Here is a 24839-nt window from a genome sequence, read left to right as displayed (position 1 = left end):
TATTGCTCCCTTACGGTTCTGTCTGCAAAGCTATCCAAATCTAAGCTTCAATTTGGGATATTTCATGACAGCAGATGTTGATTCCAATGGAGAAATAAGATTAATGTTAGAAAACATGTGAATGTGCTAAGATTTATAAAGAACTTTTTCATGCCATTGATTTATTCCTTTCTACAACTCCAGTGAATTTATTTTGATATGTGGAGCAACAGTTCACCTTTAGTCAGATTTCTTGTAATTTAATTAATCAGTCTGCAGCTGTTACAACTTTGAGCAAGGTAAAGATTATTATTGCCATTATTTTTATTATTGTTACATACGTGCAGTGTACTGTACGCCTTAAGTGTTTATTCTGCTTCAGCACAAATTCAAGAAACATGAATCTACACTTTTTTTGGATGTTTAAACCTGCGTGGAGCAACATGATTTCCAATCGATACATTCAACAGGACTCATGAAGCGTCTTGTTATTTTGGTTCTGTGCTTACTTTCACTTTACTGCTGAAAAATGAATCATCGAGCTCTGTTCTCCTGCAGCATTTTCACTTTGTGAATCTGAAACAACACAAGCTAAAATATGTGCCCTATTTCTATGTGTCCTTAGAGAGAAGTCTTTAAAAGGTAAACTAGACATCCATCTTTTTAGTCAGGCTTATTCACTTATTTACATATTTTTGTATATTCAATGTAGCATTTATTATTCATTTTCTTGTTCTGTTTTTATGAATTTTTACATCCATTTTGGTCTTCAACTATTTCTATACAATTTATCAACAGATGTTGTATTTATTTTATTAGATTTTATTTCATTTTAGGTCATCTGGTGTTTACTCATCAAACTGTCAAATGGGCTGTAATAAATTGGAGCTTCAGGGCAAAAAAATAAAATAAAATTACCTCCATCCACACTTTGATTTCATTATTTAAGAATGAGAAAAAGACCGTAGATATTTTTCTTGTCAATTTGTTTACAAGAAACTCTTTTTAGTTTCTCCTTAACCTGTTATTTTACTTTTATTTACCCATTTCTCCATGTGTTCACAAATTTACATATTTTAATCTCTTCAAAGTATTGGTTTTACTTCTTTTTTTATTTTCTTGTTGACATGAATTTTGACTTCTGTTTTGCCATTCACCTATCTGTTTTTCTATCTATGTACCTATCTACCTGTCTATCTATCCTGATATTATATTTTCTTTTATCTTTCTTATTTTAATTTTATTGCATCTGATGTTTAATCATTCAGTCATGTGTTATTTTTGATAGCATTTATGCAGTTCCTTAACTCCTGCGTTTAAGATCCTTCATTTATAACAGAACTTTGTGTTACATTTCATTTGTATGAAAAGTGTTGTATAGATAAAGTCTAACTGATGTACTGAAGAGCTGCACTTTTCAGTTTGCTTTTATTCTAAATCTTACAGCATGGATCGTATATGCTGGAAAAAAAACACACAATTTGTCTGCCTCGGAGCTAAAAAAAAATCCTCCCTGTCACACTGCAGCTCTGTCTCACTTGACAGCTGGCATCATATTATTGTCTGAAACGTTCTGCACAGTTTTCTGCATCAGTGCTGGATTTCTTTTTTTAACTTGAGCCTTCCTAATTTGGCTCCATACATTGCATTCTGCATTTTTACTTGTCTCCTGGTCCCTGCTGATGGAAACACAGCGTGACGCTTCACAGCAGGGCGCTGCTACGCAGATCTTCAACTCTCCGACAAAACTTGAGCTACTCATCGTTCACTTGAGGTTTCATCTGAAGAATTAATTGTATCTAAACTTAAAGTTGTGATCTTTCAGCAAAACATTTATTCTACTTGTGTCACACAGAAATTTGCCAAAAATACACCATTTGCAGTAACATCTAACCTTTAGTCAGATTTCTCACAATTTAAATCTGTCTGCAGCTGCTACAATTTCAGCCAAGATAAAGAAGATTATCATTTATTATTATTACTTTTAAAATATGCATGCATGTGTGTGCTGTGTACTGTATGCATTCACATGTGTTTATTCTGCTGGTTTTAGTGTCTGCAGTTTTAAATGTAGCTGAGCTGCTGCTGTCTCCACCCCCTTCAGGAAGAAGACTCTCTCTACATCATTTTATTTAACCCTCCTGTTGTAGCCTAGCCGCGCTAGACCCAGGTCTGAAGACGCAAGGGTCTAGGAACTCTCGACAGGGAGGGAGGCGGGCTAAAAGGTTGTCTTTCAAATCACTCTGCAGCAGTTGGGTAGGAATACAACCAATCAGCGCAACAAATAGGCTGACGTAGTTCCAAGAGCGCCGGAACTCAGAGGATGCAGGAGTTCGGTGAAGCCTTATTTATCTTTCTTATCTTATCCTTTCTTTATCTTTCAAGTTGAATTTTAGCTTCAAATCTTTAAGGGCTGTGGCCAAAGCCTTGTTTCCTTGTTTCAATGGTTGTTTCTGTTTCTGTCAGAATTGTCGTGCCTCTGTCGTCACTTCGTTACGCCCGCCTTCTGACTCTACACTTCATGGTGATTGGTCCGGCCAGTTTTAGGAGCATCCAACCTCGAGGCTTACCGAGGGTAACTAGACCGACCCTGGCAGAGAATTAAATTTGTTGCCGTGGGTTGTCTAGCGTGGCTAGGCTACTCCTGTTGTTCTGCGGGTCAAAACTGACCCGTTTTAAAGTTTGAAAATGCTGAAAACAAAATATATTTTTACAGTGAAACTTCTGATGTTCACATTTTCAACATTTTTGGGAAAATCTTTGAATATTTTTTGGTGGAAAAAAAAGAATGAAAAAAATGTTACTGAAGAATTTCGTGAATTTCGCTGGATTTTGGTTGTTTTTTTGTGAATCTTTTATAAAATATTAGAAGTTTTACTGATATATATATATATATATATATATATATGTCATCATTTTAGATATTTTTAGGATTTTTTTAAAGACTTTTACTCATTTTTGAAAAATATTTACAAGAATTTTCTTGCCAAATTTGGAGGATTTTTTTTTAAATAATATTTTTAAGGGAAAGTTTTAAGGAATTATTTAAATTTTCTTCCTGAAGGTTTCGCAAATTTTCAGAAATTTGGGGAATTTTTTTGCAGAATTTTTGGATTTCTTTCAGACAAGGAAACACTATTTTTTGGTGCCCGTAAATGAAGACAACAGGAGGGTTAAACTGCAGCATCCCTAATGTGGCTGCATACATTGTTCTCTGCATTTTTTATTAACTTCAAGCCTCCTGGTCCCTGCTGCTGGAAACACAGCGTGACGCTTCACAGCAGGACTCTGATACTTGGATCTCCAAAGTTTCGAGTTCAACTTTTGTTTGTACTGATCACACACAGGCGTCTTGCTGCGCCTTTCCTGCAGCTGCTGTAATGTACTACAGTGTTTTTGTACCTGTCTGATGGGTTCAGGGACTCGGTAGCGGCAGCAGGAATGTGTGAGGCGAACAGCAGTGTCCAGGCTGATCTTGTGGCCCACGGACACGTACACCGGCTTCACGCTCTTATCAGAGCTTCGCAACGCCTGAAATCACAGAGAAAAGTCTTGATAGTTATTAAATTTTTTGACTTGCATCGGGGTGGGTGGCCTTTAAAGCAGCAACACAACACCTCCGTTAAAAGCGTTTGTTTCCATTTTGTTTTTAGCAGCGTGTCCTTTGCCGCACCTTTCCGAGCACTTTGCCCGAGGCGGCAGTGAGTGGGAAGCTGTCTCCTCCTTTTTGCAGAGCAGCGATCTGCGGAGGCAAAGAAACAAGAATCAAAGTCAGAGAGGATGTACAGCACACCAAAACAAACAGCAGCAGGCTGAAACAAACTATTAACCTGCTGCGGAGGCTTCGCTCTCTCTTCACTTTCGCTTTAACCTCAGTGAGACTCGAACAAATCTCTACTTTTGACAAAATGCATACGGCTGTTTTCACTCTCTGAATACACAAGATACTAAGTTCCTACTGCAGCCACAGAAGAAAAACAACAAAACATATACCTGCTGTAAATTGTTGATGAGACATCTTCTTCTCAATTTATTTGCAAAAAAACAACCTATAACAATACAATATAATAAAACACTCCCTTTTCCCTTCTGCTTTAACCTGTGAGGCTCGACTTTACGTCCCACTCAAACTGTACTTCTAACAAAATACATATGGTTGTATTCACTGTCTGAGTACATACAATTAAGGAACATTTCTGCTGTCACCAAGAAATATAGACAACACAAATGTGACTGACAGAAAAACTATCAAAGAGGTTGAAAAAGATGAGCATCAGGGCACCACAAGAAAGTAGAGTGCAGCTTTTCCTTCCATTCAAATACTTGGACCATTGATTAAGAATAAGAAGAGAGTGTAACATCTGCTGTAAACTGGAACTTTTTCTGCAAATTTTTATAACTAGCCTAAAAAAGTACAATTTTTAATTTGTTCATTTTTTTCCTTTCAACCTGATTTTGTCATCTTTTTTTAATGCGATATCATGGGTTTGCTACTAATTACTTAGCAAAGTAATTTCTTGTAAAGGATTGAAACCTTCTAATTCATTTGTAACACCAATGGTATTCTTTATTCTATTAGAAAGCACTTTATTGCAGCAGCTACTGTTTTAATGTAGGTTAAGCGGTTTTCTCTCAGGTAAACAGTTGGGATAGTAATTTCAACATTATTTTTCACAGTGCAGACATTTTTGTAAAAATGCCCTTTGTGTTTATTTCTAAAGTTTTGCCCCTGCAGCTGAAGGGACGGTGCAAAGTCAGATGTGTTGACAGGTGTGCTGTGGCCACAGCGATGAAGGGAGTTTAGCCTCGGTGATGGATGGAGTGTCAGCTCTGCTGTGACTGATTACAGCAAGCAGCCAGCGGGGAGACAGCAGGGGCCATGCGGTGCCTCCGATCCCGGCTGGGACGAGGCCAAAGCCGGGCGAGAGACGGCGTTTGGCTGCTCTGAAGCAAGCGTAGGACCGAAGCCAGGACAGCAGTAGTCAGAAACACAGGGCGAGTCATCAATAACACACCAGTTTGAATTACAGCCAGGGTTTCGGTGCGAAAGACAAGGAGGGGTGGAAGAAAAAAAAAAGATGAAAAAGTGAAAGGGAAAAGGGAGGAAAGATAGACTGGAGGTTAATGAACAAGAGAGGGGGGAAGATCTGAAGGACTCTGAAGAACTTCAACAAGAAAATCTTTTTCCAAAAGTGAAGCAAGGAACATTTTCTACCCGCTTTTATCCTCTGACAAAAGAACACATTCTGTTCAGAACAAACATGGACACTTCAGTGAGATGCATATATGTGCTTTAATGGACTTAATGGGTGGTCTGTGAGGAGGATGATATAGTTTCCATCTTAGTACATCAACAGATCCATTATTTATTTCTAAATATGGAAAACACATCTGCCATGCTTTTTGTGTCATTTCAGACAGCAAGGTTTAAATATTTCTATTAAAAATAGGCTCTGATCAACAAAATAAGGCTGATATGTTGATAAATTTCAACAGTAAGACAACATGGAAGCAGCTTGTAACATCGCACATGTAATAACAGCTTTCATCAATAGAATTTATTATTTATTGTTGTCTGTTTGCATATTTCAAGTTGTTTGCACTACATACTATGTAACCTTCCACATTCTCAGGCGTAATTAATTTGCACATTTCTGCACAATGGAAGTATTTCAATCACTTTTTATGACCTATAATTCATTGAATTTGCTACACTTGCTGCTTATTTGACTGGAAACCTACTGCCTACTGACTCACAACAAGTTAGTACATGTTAGTGTTTACTCAATGTGAAAATTGACTTGGCAGAAAAACAGATTCCAATAAAAATACATACACACGTGGACAAAATTGTTGGTACCCCTCAGTTAAAGAAGGAAAAACCCACAATTCTCACTGAAATCACTTGAAACTCACAAAAGTAACAATAAATAAAAATTTATTGAAAATTAAATAATCAAAATCAGCCATCACTTTTGAATTGTTGATTAACATAATTATTTTAAAAAACAAACTAATGAAATAGGGCTGGACAAAAATGATGGTACCCATAACTTAATATTTTGTTGCACAACCTTTTGAGGCAATCACTGCAATTAAACGATTTCTGTATTTGTCAATGAGCGTTCTGCAGCTGTCAACAGGTATTTTGGCCCACTCCTCATGAGCAAACAGCTCCAGTTGTCTCAGGTTTGATGGGTGTCTTCTCCAAATGGCATGTTTCAGCTCCTTCCACATATGTTCAATGGGATTCAGATCTGGGCTCATAGAAGGCCACTTTAGAATAGTCCAACGCTTTTCTCTCAGCCATTCTTGGGTGTTTTTGGCTGTGTGTTTTGGATCGTTGTCCTGTTGGAAGACCCATGACCTGCGACTGAGACCAAGCTTTCTGACACTAGGCAGCACATTTCTCTCCAGAATGCCTTGATAGTCTTCAGATTTCATCGTACCTTGCACACTTTCAAGACACCCTGTGCCAGATGCAGCAAAGCAGCCCCAAAACATTACTGAGCCTCCTCCATGTTTCACCGTAGGGACAGTGTTCTTTTCTTCGTATGCTTGGTTTTTGAGTCTATGAACATAGAGTTGATGTGCCTTACCAAAAAGCTCCAGTTTGGTCTCATCTGTCCAAAGGACATTCTCCCAGAAGCTTTGTGGCTTGTCAACATGCATTTTTGCAAATTCCAGTCTGGCTTTTTTATGAGTTTTTTTCAGCAGTGGTGTCCTCCTTGGTCGTCTCCCATGAAGTCCACTTTGGCTCAAACAACGACGAATGGTGCGATCTGACACTGATGTACCTTGGCCTTGGAGTTCACCTTTAATTTCTTTGGAGGTTGCTCTGGGCTCTTTGGATACAATTCCAACGATCCGTCTCTTCAATTTGTCATCAATTTTCCTCTTGCGGCCACGTCCAGGGAGGTTGGCTACTGTCCCGTGGGTCTTGAACTTCTGAATAATATGAGTCACTGTTGTCACAGGAACTTCAAGCTGTTTAGAGATGGTCTTATAGCCTTTACCTTTAAGATGTTTGTCTATAATTTTTTTTCGGATGTCCTGGGACAATTCTCTCCTTCGCTTTCTGTTGTCCATGTTCAGTGTGGTACACACCTTTTCACCAAACAGCAGGGTGACTACTTGTCTCCCTTTAAATAGGCAGACTGACTGATTATGAGTTTGGAAACACCTGTGATGTCAATTAAATGACACACCTGAGTTAATCATGTCACTCTGGTCAAATAGTTTTCAATCTTTTATAGAGGTACCATCATTTTTGTCCAGGCCTGTTTCATTAGTTTGTTTTTTTTAATAATTATGTTAATCAACAATTCAAAAGTAATGGCTGTTTTTGATTATTTAATTTTCAATAAATTTGTATTTATTGTTACTTTTGTGAGTTTCAAGTGATTTCAGTGAGAATTGTGGGTTTTTCCTTCTTTAACTGAGGGGTACCAACAATTTTGTCCACGTGTGTAGACCCCTATGAACAGCAGCTTCTGTAGTCCTACCAATGTGTCCACAACACCATTTTGTCAAAATATCTCAAAAACTGGAACCTTTTCTTGTCATATTTGCCAAATTCTGCAAATGAAAAGTTGGTGGAATGTCGACAAAAGATTTCTTTAGTAGGAAATACAGATACATCCAGATATATATATGTACACTTTCAGGAGCTCTGGTCAAAAATAGTACCACCATTAGTTTTGAATTTTTTCCCATTTTCAAGGGAAAATAATTTCAAAAATGATCTGTGCTGGAGACATTTAATTACTTGGATCTGCTGGAAATCATTTTGTCTGCATTCTCACTAAATTTCATGTTGATGTAAGTAATGTTTCTGAAGATACCTAGTGAGTGTGTCACAGTGATCGTAGTACAAACACATCTGTATCCGGAAGGTGCAATCACTGGTGAATCAGCACTCCTGAATATAACTACACCATGAAAACAAAAGAACACTGCAAGCAACTCTATGAAAAAGTTATTGGAAAGCATAATTCAGGGGATGAATACACCAAAATTTGCAAATCACTTACTGCAGTTGAATGCATCATTAAGGAATAGCAGGAATATGCCACTACTGCATAGAGTAGGTCATCCTCAAAAACTGAGTGACCAAGTAAGAAAGAGTCAAGTGACAGAGGCCACCAAGACGCATATGACTCCATTTCTTTGTAAAAACCTGTTTTCACTTCAACATGAATCTTTTTTTGTAAATTCTTGTCCAACAAGTCAAACTACAGTGATCATAAGTCAATGTTGAAAACTTCTTAGACACTGTATCTGTACTTCACAACTGCAATTTTAATATCTTTAAGCAGCTCACTTCTGACAAACACACACACCTTTACCCATGAATCTTCCAAACTTAATTTGCTGCAACTGAGAGAAAGTTCTGTAACCTTCAGAGACACTTCTCAAGACTGCATATTGGTTTTTAAATAGTGCGCTGGCAGTACTGTTGGAAACTCTGACGTCTAATTGAGTATGGCAGCGTGTCGTCTGTCAGCGGAAAGTGTGTAGATCTGCGATGTTTAATCTTGTTTCTGTAAAGCTAATTTTCAGAAATTTGGTAGGGAGCCTGATATGGCTTGTGTTTCACGGATTACTTCACAGCTAATTTCCCACCGAGCACTCTAACGGCGAAACCGGTGTTGCCTTGAAGCGTTGCAGTTCTGTTCGTGCCTGTAGACAGATTAGACAGAGCCCGAGAGAGCTGCAATTACATCAGCATGGACCAGAAGGGAGTTCTTAAATTTCATGCACAGAACACTGATCCAAAGCTAATAGCTCAGGCGGAAAGATGCAGCATGGGGCTTTAAGCCACCTGATACAGAAAATAAACGAGACTGGAGTACGTGGACGCAGACTGGATCAGAAAATGTGTGACTGCATCCTCAGGAGGCAGCTATGATCAGTGTAAACAAAGATCTCATTCCTCCCGACAGCAGAGACGAGCTAATATTTTCTGACGCCAAAGCCAGTAATGCTAATTGAGCGAGATGGATTCACTCCAACAGAGAATTGGATTAGCATGTTACCCTACTGTATCACCTGCTAATTGAGAACGCAAATGTCCATTCTGCTTCACTTTCAAACTTCACAGTGGCACTTAGCATTAAGGAAACGCCCATCACTGCTGTCTTTCAGACCGACATCAATTACGATCACCTCAGACCAAAAAACAACCAAGTTGAAATGATTTCTATGAAGGACGTGGAAGCTTCACATGAAGATCAAGTCTTTACCCTCTACCTTTCAAACAGTTTCTCAATGTTTTCTGCGCTGGTCACATTTTTTCTCAGTATGGGTTTATTTTTCACTGCAATATGAAGTCCTGCACCTCTATAAAAACAATTATAGCTAGAACAGAAAACCTTTTAAAAAAAAGTCTTTAAATGTCTTTTGGAAGTTTAACAGTTTTAACTCCGTAAATCCTTAAAAAAGTAGAAAAAAAGAAAGTTCAACATTTATGATCATTTATTTTATAAAATAAAAACACCTAGAATCAACATGTAGAATATTTTTCCAAATACCGACAGTTGTTACCAATAATGGAAAAAAAAACTGTGACTCTACATACTATAAATATTTTGCTATCTATGAACTATTTGCTGTACATTTTTTATTTGCTTCCATCTTTGTCTACAATCTGGTCTGTGTAAACAAAGCCTGCATCCTTCAATGTTTCTCATGTGACAGTCAAATGAGTCAGCTAGTTGAGTTCTTCATGGCTTTACACTTACACTGAGGAGCACAGAATGTTTTGACATTTTACAGAATCTCTTTAGAGGAAACAGTTTCTTTTTGGCAAGTTTTCAAATGAGACAAATAATTAATTTGGTGAAGTTTTCCAGTGGAACAAGACACCGTATGAGGAATTTAAGGACCTCTTAGAGGATACAATTTGTGGTATGACAAATGATGTAAAATGCTGGATTTGGGGGTTTAGAGCATTAACATCTACATTTGATTTTAATTGTGGAGTGAAAAGTTAATTTCACATCACAAAAAAAACAGCAGAAGCAGGACCAAAGTAAAACATTTTGAAACAGATCAAATGTCTGCAAGTATTTTATTGTGAGATACATGTAAAACTATAACAATCTCATAATATTTTCCCTTGATATCAAGATTACTATAAATACAAGCTTTTTGTCATGTGACTGTTGGTTGCAGCAGAGTCACCAGTGGCTTCACAGTTTGGTTGATACACAAAAATTGTTTAGTTTTTTACAAACTAAGTAGCATAACAGTGTAATTTTAGTGACATCTGTAAAGACAGCGTGTCTTTCATATCTGCTAGAAAGTTTTTGTGTTTAGAGGGTTAAATCATCTCTTGAGGAACAACATATGTGTAAATGGATCTACAGTCTGCAGAATTCAGGAAATGCTACTATCTTCATCACAAATCCTTTTGTTTTTAGAGCAGCAGCTACCAGAACCTCCACTGATCTCCACATCCTGATAAGTTACAAGAAAAACAAACGTGTGCGTCATCCTATTTTAGACTCCAGCCAGACACCAGCTGGATTTTTTTTACTTTAAATTGTTTTGTTCTTCCCTCCACAGGTCACCAAGGCTGCACACTGAAACAAAGTGAACATTTGCATATTAATGAAATCCAGATTTTGCTGTCCCACAGGTATACTTTGACCAATAGGCATTTGTTCCAGCTCGATTTGTATTCAAAAAGTCACATTAGCATTAGCTACACGAGGAGGCCTTGGCTCACAATAAAAGTCACGCTGTCAAAACAGCAGCACACACTCACATGCACGTACGAATAGATGTGTAAATGTAAGTTCACGTGCACACAAAGGCGCACACCGAAAAGCAATTGAAGACTCTGTCCTTTGCTTCGTCCCTCTCTGACATTTCTTTGCTTTTTTATTTTTTTAGATACAGCTGGCGATAAAGACAACAGAAAAATGATTACACTTTTAAAACCCGATTCATTTACTGATGCTTGTTGACGAAGGAAGCCTTTTATAGGAGAAGAATACGCACACAGCTATAAGAAGCACCACAAATAAAGCAGATTTTCACCATTTGTTTTGCAAAATGAATCACAAGACAAGGCTGTAGAGTGCAGTAGTAAAAAACAGAACCACGTGTCTGCAACTCAAAATAGCCTTGAATAGATGGTTTCTCAATAGTTTATAACATGATTTATAAGCTCAAGTGAGCTCAGAACATGCAGGTCATGTCAGATTATCAGTATAGATGCTGTTCTTGCCATGCTGGGTTTTCTGAGAAGCAGAGTAGAAATAAGTCTTTTTGGCTTTGAACCTGCTAGTTTCAATCATCAAATACAGTCCCCAATATAAAGTATATCCCCTTGGGAGGATTCCCATTTAATTCATTTTCAGCATTCAATCATCATCAACAGAATTCAGCTTTTGTGACAAGAATTTGCCAAAAAAAAAAAAAAAAGTTTTTCTTAATGTTAAAGTAAAAAAAATGTCCTCTACATTTACAAGGATTCTATGTCATGGTGCTGAGAAGAATCCCCACATCATGATGCTGCCACCACCATGCTTCACATCATGATGCTCACCTGTGACTGGTGCTCCTCACTCTTGTGCACTCCCTGGACCTGCAGCAGGTTCTTGGCCACGCCCACACAGGGCAGCCCCGACAGAACTCCGAGTTGACATGCCAGGCCGAACTCTGCAACGGTCCAAACAGAGATAATCTCAGTTTCTAGGCTGAAATCAAGTCACTACTGAGACAGAAGAACTAATGTAGATTGATGCAACGAATCTAAATATGTGACAAAGGAGCAGCACTGATCGAATAGATTTGAGTCTCTTAGACAAATACACACGTGGACAAAATTGTTGGTACCCCTCAGTTAAAGAAGGAAAAACCCACAATTCTCACTGAAATCACTTGAAACTCACAAAAGTAACAATAAATAAAAATTTATTGAAAATTAAATAATCAAAAACAGCCATTACTTTTGAATTGTTGATTAACATAATTATTTAAAAAAACAAACTAATGAAACAGGCCTGGACAAAAATGATGGTACCTCTATAAAAGATTGAAAACTATTTGACCAGAGTGACATGATTAACTCAGGTGTGTCATTTAATTGACATCACAGGTGTTTCCAAACTCATAATCAGTCAGTCTGCCTATTTAAAGGGAGACAAGTAGTCACCCTGCTGTTTGGTGAAAAGGTGTGTACCACACTGAACATGGACAACAGAAAGCGAAGGAGAGAATTGTCCCAGGACATCGGAAAAAAAAATATAGACAAACATCTTAAAGGTAAAGGCTATAAGACCATCTCTAAACAGCTTGAAGTTCCTGTGACAACAGTGGCTCATATTATTCAGAAGTTCAAGACCCACGGGACAGTAGCCAACCTCCCTGGACGTGGCCGCAAGAGGAAAATTGATGACAAATTGAAGAGACGGATCGTTGGAATTGTATCCAAAGAGCCCAGAGCAACCTCCAAAGAAATTAAAGGTGAACTCCAAGGCCAAGGTACATCAGTGTCAGATCGCACCATTCGTCGTTGTTTGAGCCAAAGTGGACTTCATGGGAGACGACCAAGGAGGACACCACTGCTGAAAAAAAACTCATAAAAAAGCGAGAGTGGAATTTGCAAAAATGCATGTTGACAAGCCACAAAGCTTCTGGGAGAATGTCCTTTGGACAGATGAGACCAAACTGGAGCTTTTTGGTAAGGCACATCAACTCTATGTTCATAGACTCAAAAACCAAGCATACGAAGAAAAGAACACTGTCCCTACGGTGAAACATGGAGGAGGCTCAGTAATGTTTTGGGGCTGCTTTGCTGCATCTGGCACAGGGTGTCTTGAAAGTGTGCAAGGTACGATGAAATCTGAAGACTATCAAGGCATTCTGGAGAGAAATGCGCTGCCTAGTGTCAGAAAGCTTGGTCTCAGTCGCAGGTCATGGGTCTTCCAACAGGACAACGATCCAAAACACACAGCCAAAAACACCCAAGAATGGCTGAGAGAAAAGCGTTGGACTATTCTAAAGTGGCCTTCTATGAGCCCAGATCTGAATCCCATTGAACATATGTGGAAGGAGCTGAAACATGCCATTTGGAGAAGACACCCATCAAACCTGAGACAACTGGAGCTGTTTGCTCATGAGGAGTGGGCCAAAATACCTGTTGACAGCTGCAGAACGCTCATTGACAAATACAGAAATCGTTTAATTGCAGTGATTGCCTCAAAAGGTTGTGCAACAAAATATTAAGTTATGGGTACCATCATTTTTGTCCAGCCCTATTTCATTAGTTTGTTTTTTAAATAATTATGTTAATCAACAATTCAAAAGTGATGGCTGATTTTGATTATTTAATTTTCAATAAATTTTTATTTATTGTTACTTTTGTGAGTTTCAAGTGATTTCAGTGAGAATTGTGGGTTTTTCCTTCTTTAACTGAGGGGTACCAACAATTTTGTCCACGTGTGTACATCACAGGATACTAAACAGCAACCCTCTGGAGAATACCAAGAAAGCTTGCAGAATATATTGACCTGATCCACACGTTGCACAGAGTTCATTTACGAACTCTTAGCGCGCATTTTTTGACAAGCTCGAGGGGACCTGAATCTACTATATAAAAACATGTGATTTATTGTAGCTTGTTAACATTAGTGAGGTTAATAAACACTGTACGATCTAAGTCTTGTACTATATATTATGTATATCATAGCCAACTAAAGTTTCATGTAGTTTGTGTAGGGTTTAAACCCTTATATGTAAATTACTGTGATAAAATTAACCCAAAAATGGCACAGCAGAGTTTTGACCCCAATATTCACATATTATTATTATTAGGTTACTTTAGCAAGGTTAATCTTTTTTCATTTTTATTTGTTAACAACCTTAACTTTACTATTTCATTATGACTTTATTACAACTGTTTTAGCATAAGGCATGTTTGGTATATTATTTGTTTGATTTTCTTTTCTTTTAATGCCAAGCACTTTGTAATTTTGTTTTTGTAAGGTGCTATTCAATTATTATTATTATTGTTGTTGTTGTTATTATGAAAGACATTTTGAGAGGTCTTTTTCTTTCCAAAATAATGATCTGTTTGTTAGGTCCAACTGTGTTCCCATTTTCAGCAAATTAATAAAAGTCTCTTTCTTCGGTACAATTCCACATAGATGGATTATATTTAACAATGACTGTACAACGTCTTTGGCTGTGTTTTTTTTAACGTTGGAGAGGAATTATCTATTTGAAAAAGCCCCACATTCTGGCCCTTTTCAGCAAATTAATCAGTCTCAAATGTCCCCTGAATGCATCTTTGAATTTCAATTTTTCAAAATTTCACAAACATGTTTAATTTCACTGCTGTTTCAGTGTCTGCAGCTTTAAATGCTGCTGAGCTGCTGCTGGTCCTGAACCCTTCAGGAAGAACACTCTGCATCTGTGATTCGAGCAAAACAGCTGATCGCCACAGACCAAAACCACTTTGAGTTCTCTCTACTTCTAGTCATGGTTGTGCTGTTTTCATAGAGGCGCAAGACTTTCCGTCACTGTGGTGTGTATTTCAGAATAAAACTGTGAGACAATTTAACATAAAATTTAAATTTTTTTGGTCATTTTAATCGATTGATGAAGGAGCAATGATACAAATCTAATGTCTGAAAAGAACCATATGGTTATATTGGAATTGACAAACACATTTTAATTACATTTGTGCTTTTCTTGCTTTGAAATGTCAAAATGTTTGTTATAAAACATACAAAACATAATTTTTTGGTTGATTATTCTCCCATAAAACCAGAATAGCAACCCAGAAGGTGCAAAAGACAACTTTATATTACCTCTGTAGTGGAAGAGACCATTCCCATCCACAAACACCACCTGTAGAGAGAGAACACAAACACAACTTAAAAAAAACACTGTTTAGCATTTTTTCATGTACATTTATTCATGTCACAGCAGGGAAAGCTCAGATGTGATGAATGATGCTAATCTTGGCTGCTTAGTCCCACCCATGCTGAAACTTTGCTTCTCCACAGTCTGAGGCCTGAAATGATCCTGTATGTGAATGTGAGACAGCAAAGTGAAGCCGAGATCCTCCGGCTGATATTCTGGAAGCCAGAGGTGACTCCACAGACGTATTTCTGCAGCGACTCATAAGTCAACTTCAAAGGTTGCAGATAAAGAGAGCAGCGACTCCACCTGTCCAGAGCTAAATGTCACCGCAAGTAAATCCGAGTGCGAGTGCGAGTGTGTGTGTGTGTGTGTGTGTGTGTGTGTGTGTGTTGTGTATGTGGAAGTTGTGCATGTGTTCGTCTCTGCAGAGCGGCGTGGATGGGAGGCTGAGGAGGAGGAAGATGTGTGGGCTGCGACAAACAGAAGTGAGTGGGTGAGGATGAATTAGAGGTGAGAGGCAGCTGCAGTTCATTCAGTGGGTTTTAATGTGCAGGTTTACAGCGAGCTGTCGCTGCTGTTGGGTGTCTGAATAATGTCATGCTTGTTGTGCTTCATTGCTGTTGCAATTTTGTTTGATTTGGTAGCGATGCAAGCAAGAGTTTTTAGATCAGGTATGGTTGGAGGCTCCAATTTTAGGTTCGCTCAGTCTCATAAATCAAATTATATCACGAGACAAGACGAGATGAGTCATCAATCAATAGAATTCAGCTTTTGTGACAAGAACTTGCAAAAAAAAAAAAACTTTCATGTTAAAGTAAAAAACACTTCCCTATACTTTGCTGAAGTCATTTTATCCTCTACATTTACAAGCATTCTATGTCATGCTGCTGAGGAGCATCCCCACCTCATGATGCTGCCACCACCGTGCTTCACCTCATGATGCTGACACCACCGTGCTTCACATCATGATGCTGACACCACCGTGCTTCACCTCATGATGCTGACACCACCGTTCTTCACCTCATGATGCTGTCATTTCCATGCTTCACCTCATGATGCTGTCATTTCCATGCTTCACCTCATGATGCTGTCATTTCCATGCTTCACCTCATGATGCTGTCATTTCCATGCTTCACATCATGATGCTGACACCACCGTGCTTCACATCATGATGCTGACACCACCGTGCTTCACATCATCATGATGCTGACACCACCGTGCTTCACATCATGATGCTGACACCACCATGCTTCACATCATGATGCTGACACCACCGTGCTTCACATCATCATGATGCTGACACCACCGTGCTTCACATCATGATGCTGACACCACCGTGCTTCACCTCATGATGCTGCCACCACCGTGCTTCACCTCATGATGCTGCCACCACCGTTCTTCACCTCATGATGCTGCCACCACCGTGCTTCACCTCATGATGCTGCCACCACCGTGCTTCACCTCATGATGCTGCCACCACCGTTCTTCACCTCATGATGCTGCCACCACCGTTCTTCACCTCATGATGCTGCCACCACCGTGCTTCACCTCATGATGCTGCCACCACCGTTCTTCACCTCATGATGCTGCCACCACCGTGCTTCACATCATGATGCTGCCACCACCATGAGTCACATCATGATGCTGTGTTATCATTTTTCTGTTAATGTGAGCTCAAAGATGTGGCTTTTCGTGACAGCTTACTGTGATTCTTTTAAGATCAGAATTAAATCTTTAAAACATGTCTAAGTTTTGAAAAAATCACCAAAAGTAAACGTTTTGCAGTAGTATAATTCTGTGGAGAAACCTTCAATTCTGTGCTCCTCGCTGCAATAATGAAGCCGTGAATGGCTCAGCTGTGAAGAACAATCATATGACAAAATCAGGATTTTCAGTTGAACTGAAGGCAGTGTTGACATGGACCATGCAGGAGACAAGTATGGAAACTGAAGATAGATTGCAACTCTCTTCTCTCTGGTCTCCCCCTCAAGTCCCTCCATAAACTCCAACTAGTCCAGAATGCTGCAGCCCAGATCATCACCAGGACACCTTCTCTCCACCACATCACCCCGGTACTCCAACAACTTCACTGGCTCCCAGTCACTCACCACATCATCTATAAAACCATTTCTGGTAACCTTCAAGGCCCTCCATAACCTCACTGAACTCCTCCACATAAACACACCCAGTCGGACTCTCAGATCATCTTCCTCCCTCAGCCTCACCATCATTCCTGCCAGTATGAGCACCATGGGCTCCAGAGCCTTCAGCCACTCCCTCCCACCCGACATCAGAAACATCAACACACTGGACATTTTCAAATCCAATCTCAAAACCCACCTGTTCAAACAGACCTACTCACGTTAACCTCCATTCCTCTTTCTTCTTCTGTTGTTTAAAACTGCTAAATTTCCTTCTTTTAAATTTTTTAAGATGTTTACGTTTAGTACTGTATATTTGAATGTGTTTTAACTTTGTTTCCTCTGTACGATGACCTTGAGTGTTCAAAAGGTGCCTATAAATAAAATGTATTACTATTATTATTATTATGAATAGTCTAATATCTTTTAATCATGTTTTTTCCCCAGTGATGTTATGTGACTGGGTGCATCAAGTTTTTAAAATTTTTGTAACATTTCTCTGTCCGACTAGCCAGGGTTGTGCTGTTTTCATAGAGGTGCAGGACTTTATATTGCAGAGAAAAATGAGCCCACGGTGACTAAAAATGTGACTGGAGAAAAAAAAACAAGGCTCAGAAGGTTAAACAACTTGAAGACAGTTATTTTTAACAAAACACTGAATATGCTCGTGTGTCGAGAGGCAAACCTGAGGCAGAAGTTCTGGCCGGTTCTCCTTCAGCCGCTGCAGAGCCTCCAGGAGATAAGGAGTTTCTCTGAAGGCCAAGAAACCGGCGATGTATGGAGCCGTCAGGGTCACCATCTGACTGTCCTCATACAGGAGCTGGACAGAGGAGACACAAACTTCTCATATTTTAAACCTCTGAGTGATGAGTGAGCTCCTGTGGACTCACATAGTCACATTCAACCACAGCCTCGTTGTGCGGAGTCAGGTGCTTTCTACAAAGGTTCTCCAGTGTAAATGTAAAAGTGAGTCCAGACACAAGCTGTGCAAGATAATCACCAACATCCCCCATATGCTGCAAAATGAAACATCTGTTACCTGTTGATGAAACACACTCTGAACATCGGACAGTTTATGCTCTGTAAATTACCTGCTGCATTAGGGAATAGACACAGCTGCAAATTAAGGTCATACAGCAATAAATTATGTGCATTTGTCTGTTATAGGATCGGCTCTGTAAATCTATGTTCCTGCTCGTGTTGGAGAAAGCAATCACACACAAAAAATAGTTTTCATTCTGTTTTTTTCTTTCAAGAACACCTACATATGCAACACCTGGAAAAATCTTGTTGAACACAGAAAAAGCTTCTATTTTAAACAATTTGCACAGAGCGGCAACATCCTCATTCTGCACTGAAACAACTTAGAAAACAGACACAAAAAGTTTCCCACAACAGCTGAACAGTTAAAGTATCCTGCTGCAACTGAGTTTTCTACACAAACTTCCAAAGAAGCATCAACTGAAAAGAAACACGACAACTGAACTATTAAAAGATGTAAAAATGAAACAACACAGTTACCAAATCACAAAGGCTGCTATCTGTTTTAATGAGAAAAATCTATTTTTCTAATAGATAAACGTATTATTTTAAGAGGCACAGTCCGTGTTTGCACCAAAATTTCCATTTTTCAACAACCTCTGCTGCACAACTTTCTACATTTAACCTTTTTCTCACAATAACAACAGAAAAACAAGAGCATTTCCACGCTGCGTTTACATTTTTGTGCAGTCGAACAGATTATGCCAATGACTACATATTGCAAGCACAAATAAAACACATTGTTTGCTCCTCTGCGCTTCTTTCTTTCCACCTCTTGTATTTATTTTAGGCAGCAGATTATCACATCTCCCATGATGACCCTTTTTAACATCCTGCAGAGCGTCAGCAAGGTTTCTGCTTAGAATGAGAGGATGTTTCAAGGCCTCGAAAGCTGTAAAATCCAAACCAGTCACCTTTCCTTACGCCTCACAGGGACAAATACAGAAAGAATGTTGTCATCTGTGCACAAAGAAGAGTCAGCAGCCTCAGCGCTGGAATATTTGCTGAAAGCCTGCCTTTAGAAACGTCAGCTACCAATCGACTGTGGTGACCTTTATTTTCCTTCTGCTCAACAGCAACATAACAGAAGATTTTTATCCCAGTGTACGGTTTAAAAGGTGTTAAAAGGTTCCTGTTCTAATGCAAATCTCACAGTAAAAGCTGGACATGCGTTGCGTCAGGCTCCGGTGTTACTCAGTGGCCTCAGGTGGCAGCGTTGGAGTAAATTGAAAGCAAGCAGGGAACATAATCACATTATTGGGCAACATTTCATTAGCCTCAGTGGCTCCATGTATCAACAACATATTGTGACACATATCATTAATTATAACCGGTTACATAAGAAGGACGGTACCAGAAGCTCGTGTTAATGCAGAGATAAACAGACTGCGAGGCTGCAGGAGAAGAAATGAACAGGATGAGATGTAAGAGTGAGAAGGTCACTTTAACAACAGCCAGGTCAACGAGACTCGACCCGAATGCAAGTCAGCTTTTAATGCAACACAGCGTTTCAGTGCCAAGACTGACGTGAAAACCTTCGCTTATATAACACACAGAGAAATCCCAGAGTGCCGGAGGTTATGTTATTAGATTAGGTTGTGCTGTTTCCATTGAGGAACAATGAAAAATGAGTTCAGCTTTACATAATAAGTCAGTGTGATATTTACAAAGTGTTACTCTGTCCTATAGTGGTAAAAAAAAAAAACACAATTTAAACAATGCTTGCTCAAATATAATTCAAAAACAGGCTGTTAGAAGATATTTAATTTTCAAATGAAGCTCCTGAGACACTTTTAAAGACTGACAGTTGCCTTCAGATAATATTTCAGTTGCGCTTAATAGAAAACCTTCAAGCAGATATCATTGTGTCATATTTTGCATCATATTGTGTTAAATTTTCATCAACACTCTGAACCCCAAAACCTGTCGGCAGGTGAGACAGGCATGTCATGTTTTAAAAAGCAACAACAACAATAAAAACTGCAGAACCTAAACCATTTATCAGAGTCCAAAAGTGTTTTTAAAAATATAAATAAATTGTCTCTTTCATAGCTTTCCGGTGGTCATTGAACTAATCATCTCTGACATTTAATTCTGTTGGGAAAATCAACCAAATCGAAACGTAAATAGTGATTTTTTTTCCCAATACTCTACATGTATTGTTTAAAAAAAAAGACAAAAACAAACTGCTATCATCAGATTCTTTAAAAAAAAAAATGAAATTCTGCCCTCCTTGGTGCAGCCCTACGGTTTGTTTGACTTGGCTGCAACTCGGCCTGCAGTTATCTATTGTTTTAGTAATCGAGTATTCTATCAATTATTCTGGCGATGAATGACGTTGTCGGATTCGGCGCTTGGCATGTGCGTTACAAAATCAAAAGCGGAAGTGAGCGCGCTGTGCAGCAGAAAAACCCGTCCTGATGGAACACGTGCAGACATCTGCAGTGTATTGAACATATGTAATGCAAAATTCAACACCATGGGAACCCAAATTCATGATTATAGGTCCGTGCTCATATTGGAGAAAGTCTGAGTCCAGACTCGGACCACGGTTCACCACTTAGTGGCCTGGGGTCTACGATGTAGTGAATGAAACGAAGCCTTCATTCAGAGAATTTTGCTTTGGAATGATTCGAGTTGAAACCTCTGTGAATTTAACCTTTAAGGGATTTCTCCTTGGCGATCAATAAAATATTTCTAATTCTGATTCTTCACAGTTGTGCTCTTTCCATAAAGAAGCAGGACTTTATATTGAAATGAGAAATAAAGCCACAGTGAGTTAAAACACCCAGAAACTGCTGAGAGGCCAGCAGGCTAAAGGTGTCTCTATTGGAAAGACGTGACTGAATAAAAGTGTAATTTCTGTATTTTATCCTATCAGTGTTGCTGCAGCTCCTCTCTGCCACCACCAGGGGTCGACACAGTTCATATATTCTTTTCTTTATATTATAACTGTACGTGGAGCTGCTTACCTCCATGTCGGGGTAACTGAGCACCACCAGCTGAGCGCAGGCGTTCACATCATCCCCTTTAATGAAGGATAGATCCACCCCACCGACTCTCTGCAGGCCTGAGAAGTCCGGATTCTTCTGCCAGGCTTCAGTGTCGTCCTCCACCAGCTGCTGCCGGAGATGTTCCTGTTCACTGTAACAGATACACAAATACGCGCTCAAATCATTTTTGATTTATGTCACTTTTGGTCGCTTTACCTATATTTGATGTTACCTGCATTAAACTCTGGATATTTTGCATCTCTCTTTCAGAACTCTGTGTCGATATATTTTGCTTTATGTGTCTTCGAAGTCATTCTGCGTCTCCGTGAGATCATTTTGAGACACATTTTAGCCATTTTGTGTCACTGTGGACTTTGTTTTTATCCCCTCATTTACATTTTGGTCAGTTTTTGTCTCATTTTGATTGATTCTATTGGTGGTAATCTGGATTTAATATTTTTGTGTGCGTGTCAGATTTTTGTCTTGCACCTCTATGTAATATGTCGTCTTTCTTTAAGGAGGGTTTTGTGCCATCTTTGCATTTCATTGCCTCATTTGGTCGTTCTAACATCTATTTGTTTTTAGTTTTGGTTATTTTGTGTCATACTTATCTCTTTGTAACCATTGTGTTTCTCTTTCAGGTAAATTTTGTCTCACATTTGGGCTAATTTATGGCTTAATTTGATTGTTTTCCATCTATTCGTGGTTGTTTGCCTCATTTTTTCATTTTGTAACAATATTGACATTTTCCATGTTTTTGTTGCCATTTCTCTTTTTGAGCTGATTTTTGTGTCACATTTGCGTTATGTTAGCTCATTAAATCATCTTGCATCTATTTGCATTTCATTTTGGTTCTTTTGTGTCATAGTTTGGTTGTTTTATATCTCTTTGTTATCATTTTGTTCCTCTTTCACATATTTTTTGAGTCATATTTGAGTTACTTAGTCTCATTTGTCATCTATTTGTGGTCATTTGCTTTTCATTGAGCACATTTGATGTCACACTTTGGTTGATTTGCATCTCCTTTTAGAAATTCCATCTCTTTGAGGTCATTTTGTGTTACATTTGTACCTGGTTGATCATTGAACATCTATTTTGGATCTGCTGCATTTGATTTTCTTTACTTTTTTTGTCACATTTTCATTATTTCCATCTCCTTGTTCCCATTCGATGTCTCATTGTGGTTATTTTGTGTCACTTTTTGGTCGCTCTATATCTGGCTGTTTGCATTTATTTTTTTGTCATTCTGTATCACAAATTGGTTGTTTATCATCTATTTATGACCATTTTGTCTCTTTGTAGTCATTTTACATCTCTTTCAGATCTCATTTTGGAATATGTAATTAAGTGATTAGACTAAGTTGGCTGGTTGGCCCAATTCAGTAAATTGTCTCTGATTCAGAAGGTATTCTGAGAATATTTTTTTCCTGGGAAGCATTTTAATTGTATGAAAAGTGCAACACAATTACAATTTGATTGATTTTATTGATGGACTCTGATTTACACAAGACTTAATGTGAAATAACAACTTTAAAATCAATGTCCTTTTAATCATGAAATCACTAATCACCGAGCAGCTGAGGAAACGTGCAAAAAGTCACCACAGACACTCAAGCAGTATAAAAAGCTTCTATTTTAAGTCAGCAAACAGAACAAGCAACCACACTGAAGGAAACAGGAAGTGTCCTGTAAACCTGTTTTACAGGTAAACAAAGGACAGAACTTCAGTCTTACCTTTCCCACTGTCTGACCTGATCTTCTGCAGGAGCAGCAGTCATCTGTTCAGCTGCTGACGGACCAGCATTCACCTGCAAACACGCTTTTCACAGAAGAAATCCACCGACTGCGGCCGACTGTTTACTTCCGTACGCGCTGATGTCACTGCGAGGATGGCGTCAGTGACGTCGCGTCTCTGGCATTTAGTGGGTAAATCCTGACATCTCGTGGCCGAAACGGTGAAGTACATCCGTTTTATTACCCTTTCACAGCAACATTTAATTCAAAAATACTGCTTTTATGTTCCATCCTTCCATCCATTCTCTATACACCGCTTTATCCTCACAAGGGTCGCAGAGGGGCTGGAGCCTATCCCAGCTGACACGGGCGAAGGCAGGGACTGCTTCTAAGTTGCAAAACTATTTTTACAAGAACAATCCAACTGTAATAAATTAACAAATCTTTTAATTAGGACTGATATTACAGAAGCAACTATTAAAAAAAATCAGTGTCTGATGTTTTAGCTGTCAAAATCCATCAGCGAAATTCACTGGATTTTGGTTGATTTTTTTCTGAATGTTCTAAAAGAAAATATTAGAAGTTTTACTGATATAGTTGTAACCACTTCAGATATTTTTAGGATTTCTTTGGAAGATTTTTTACTCATTTGTTGAAAATATTTACAAGAATTTTCTTGCCAAGTTTGGGGGATTTTTTTAAAAGATTTTTTCAATAAAACCTTTAAGAGAAACTTTTAAAGAATTACTGAACATTTCTTCCTAAAGGTTTTGCAAATTTTCAGAAATCTGGGATTTTTGTGCTAAATTTTTGGATTTTTTCAGACAAGGAAACAATATTTTTTGGTGCAAATAAATGAAGACAACAGGAGGGTTAAAGTCAAAGATAAAGGCACCTCACAGTACTTTTGTGATTCACTGGACCAGGGCTGAGGCCAAAATCAAATCAAATACCAAAAGATAAAGTGAAAATAGCAAAATGCATTACTTGATTTATAGCACCAATAAAACAGTGATGGAAGAAGTAGAAAAATACTACAGTATAAGCGAAAATCTTGCAGGAAAAATCCTATTTAAGCAAAAGTACAGAGCTGAAAAATGTAGCCAAAGTATTGTAGTAAAAGTTCTGGTTTGGTTCCTCTGAGTGATAAATTACTTTATGTGCCATCTTCAGACTATTAATAGTGAATCACCAGTGTGTCAGCAGTTTATTTACTAGTAGTTAATTAATATATAAATGACTTTCTTGACTGATCACTTAGTTTTGGTTGTTTTGTGTCACATTTTGCATGCTGTCCATGTTTTTTGCATTCCCTCTGTGTCTCTTTCAGAATATTTTGTGTTTCATTTTATGTCTATTTCTGGTCACTGGCTTTTAATTTCCATGATTTTGTGTCATACTTTGGTTGTTATCCATTTCTTTATAGACACTCTGGATCCTTTTGTGGTTATTTTTCTGTCACATGCAGACGATTTTGTCTTTTTGTGGTCATTTGCATTGAATTGTTGTCTCAGTTTTATCATTTTTTTTCTATTTCTTGTTGCCTGCATTAAATTTAGGTTGTTCTCAATCTCTTTGTAACCGTTCTGTCTCTCTTGTTAGGTGATTGTTTTTGTCACGGTGCATCTCTTTGTGTTCACTTGCATTTCATTTTTGGTATTTAGTTTCACATTATAGTCATTGTCCATCTCTCTGTGCATACTCTGTGTCTCTTTTGAGGTTATTTTGTCTCATTTTGATCATTCTGCATCCATTTGTTATTATATGTGCCATTATTAAATTATTACCAATAAATCATCAATGTATCAGCACCATGTTGCTGTTGTAGCTGCAGCAGGTTTTTTCTACTACTTGTATCTAGTTTTACAGAGAAGAACAGCAGATAAATCTGATGATAAATGGGAGAGGAAAGACGAATAATATTCCGTGAGAAGATTCAGGTCACTGGGGATGAATCAGCTTCTGTGATTGACCTACAAAAAACCCCAGTGTGACACAAAAATGACATCAAAGAGACACCGAATGGCTACGGAGAGATGTGAAACAATTAAACTGTGACACATTATAACCA

At 38.4% G+C, this 24839-nt stretch overlaps 1 protein-coding gene across 2 annotated transcripts in view; it reads right to left on the bottom strand.

Moving 5' to 3' along the window:
- LOC110950471 (endonuclease V) overlaps positions 1–22935 on the bottom strand; it is an 84552-nt gene extending 61617 nt beyond the window's left edge. Inside the window, exons 1-7 of one of the 2 annotated variants that reach the window (XM_022193054.2) lie at positions 22769–22935; positions 21014–21185; positions 17686–17820; positions 14805–14844; positions 11537–11649; positions 3653–3721; positions 3382–3510 (exon numbers count right to left, since the gene is read on the bottom strand). In XM_022193054.2, coding sequence (XP_022048746.1) covers positions 3382–3510; positions 3653–3721; positions 11537–11649; positions 14805–14844; positions 17686–17820; positions 21014–21185; positions 22769–22812 — 702 coding nt within the window. In that variant the 5' untranslated portion in view covers positions 22813–22935. Of the gene's footprint in view, positions 1–3381; positions 3511–3652; positions 3722–4755; positions 4924–11536; positions 11650–14804; positions 14845–17685; positions 17821–21013; positions 21186–22768 lie in introns of those variants that run through there. The other variant, XM_051946360.1, reaches the window with a different exon arrangement.
- Between the last annotated feature and the right edge of the window lie 1904 nt (positions 22936–24839).

This window comes from Acanthochromis polyacanthus, chromosome 3 (genome assembly GCF_021347895.1).
Source record: "Acanthochromis polyacanthus isolate Apoly-LR-REF ecotype Palm Island chromosome 3, KAUST_Apoly_ChrSc, whole genome shotgun sequence".
Taxonomy (NCBI): Eukaryota; Metazoa; Chordata; class Actinopteri; family Pomacentridae; genus Acanthochromis; species Acanthochromis polyacanthus.
This window is presented reverse-complemented; position numbering and strand designations above follow the sequence as displayed.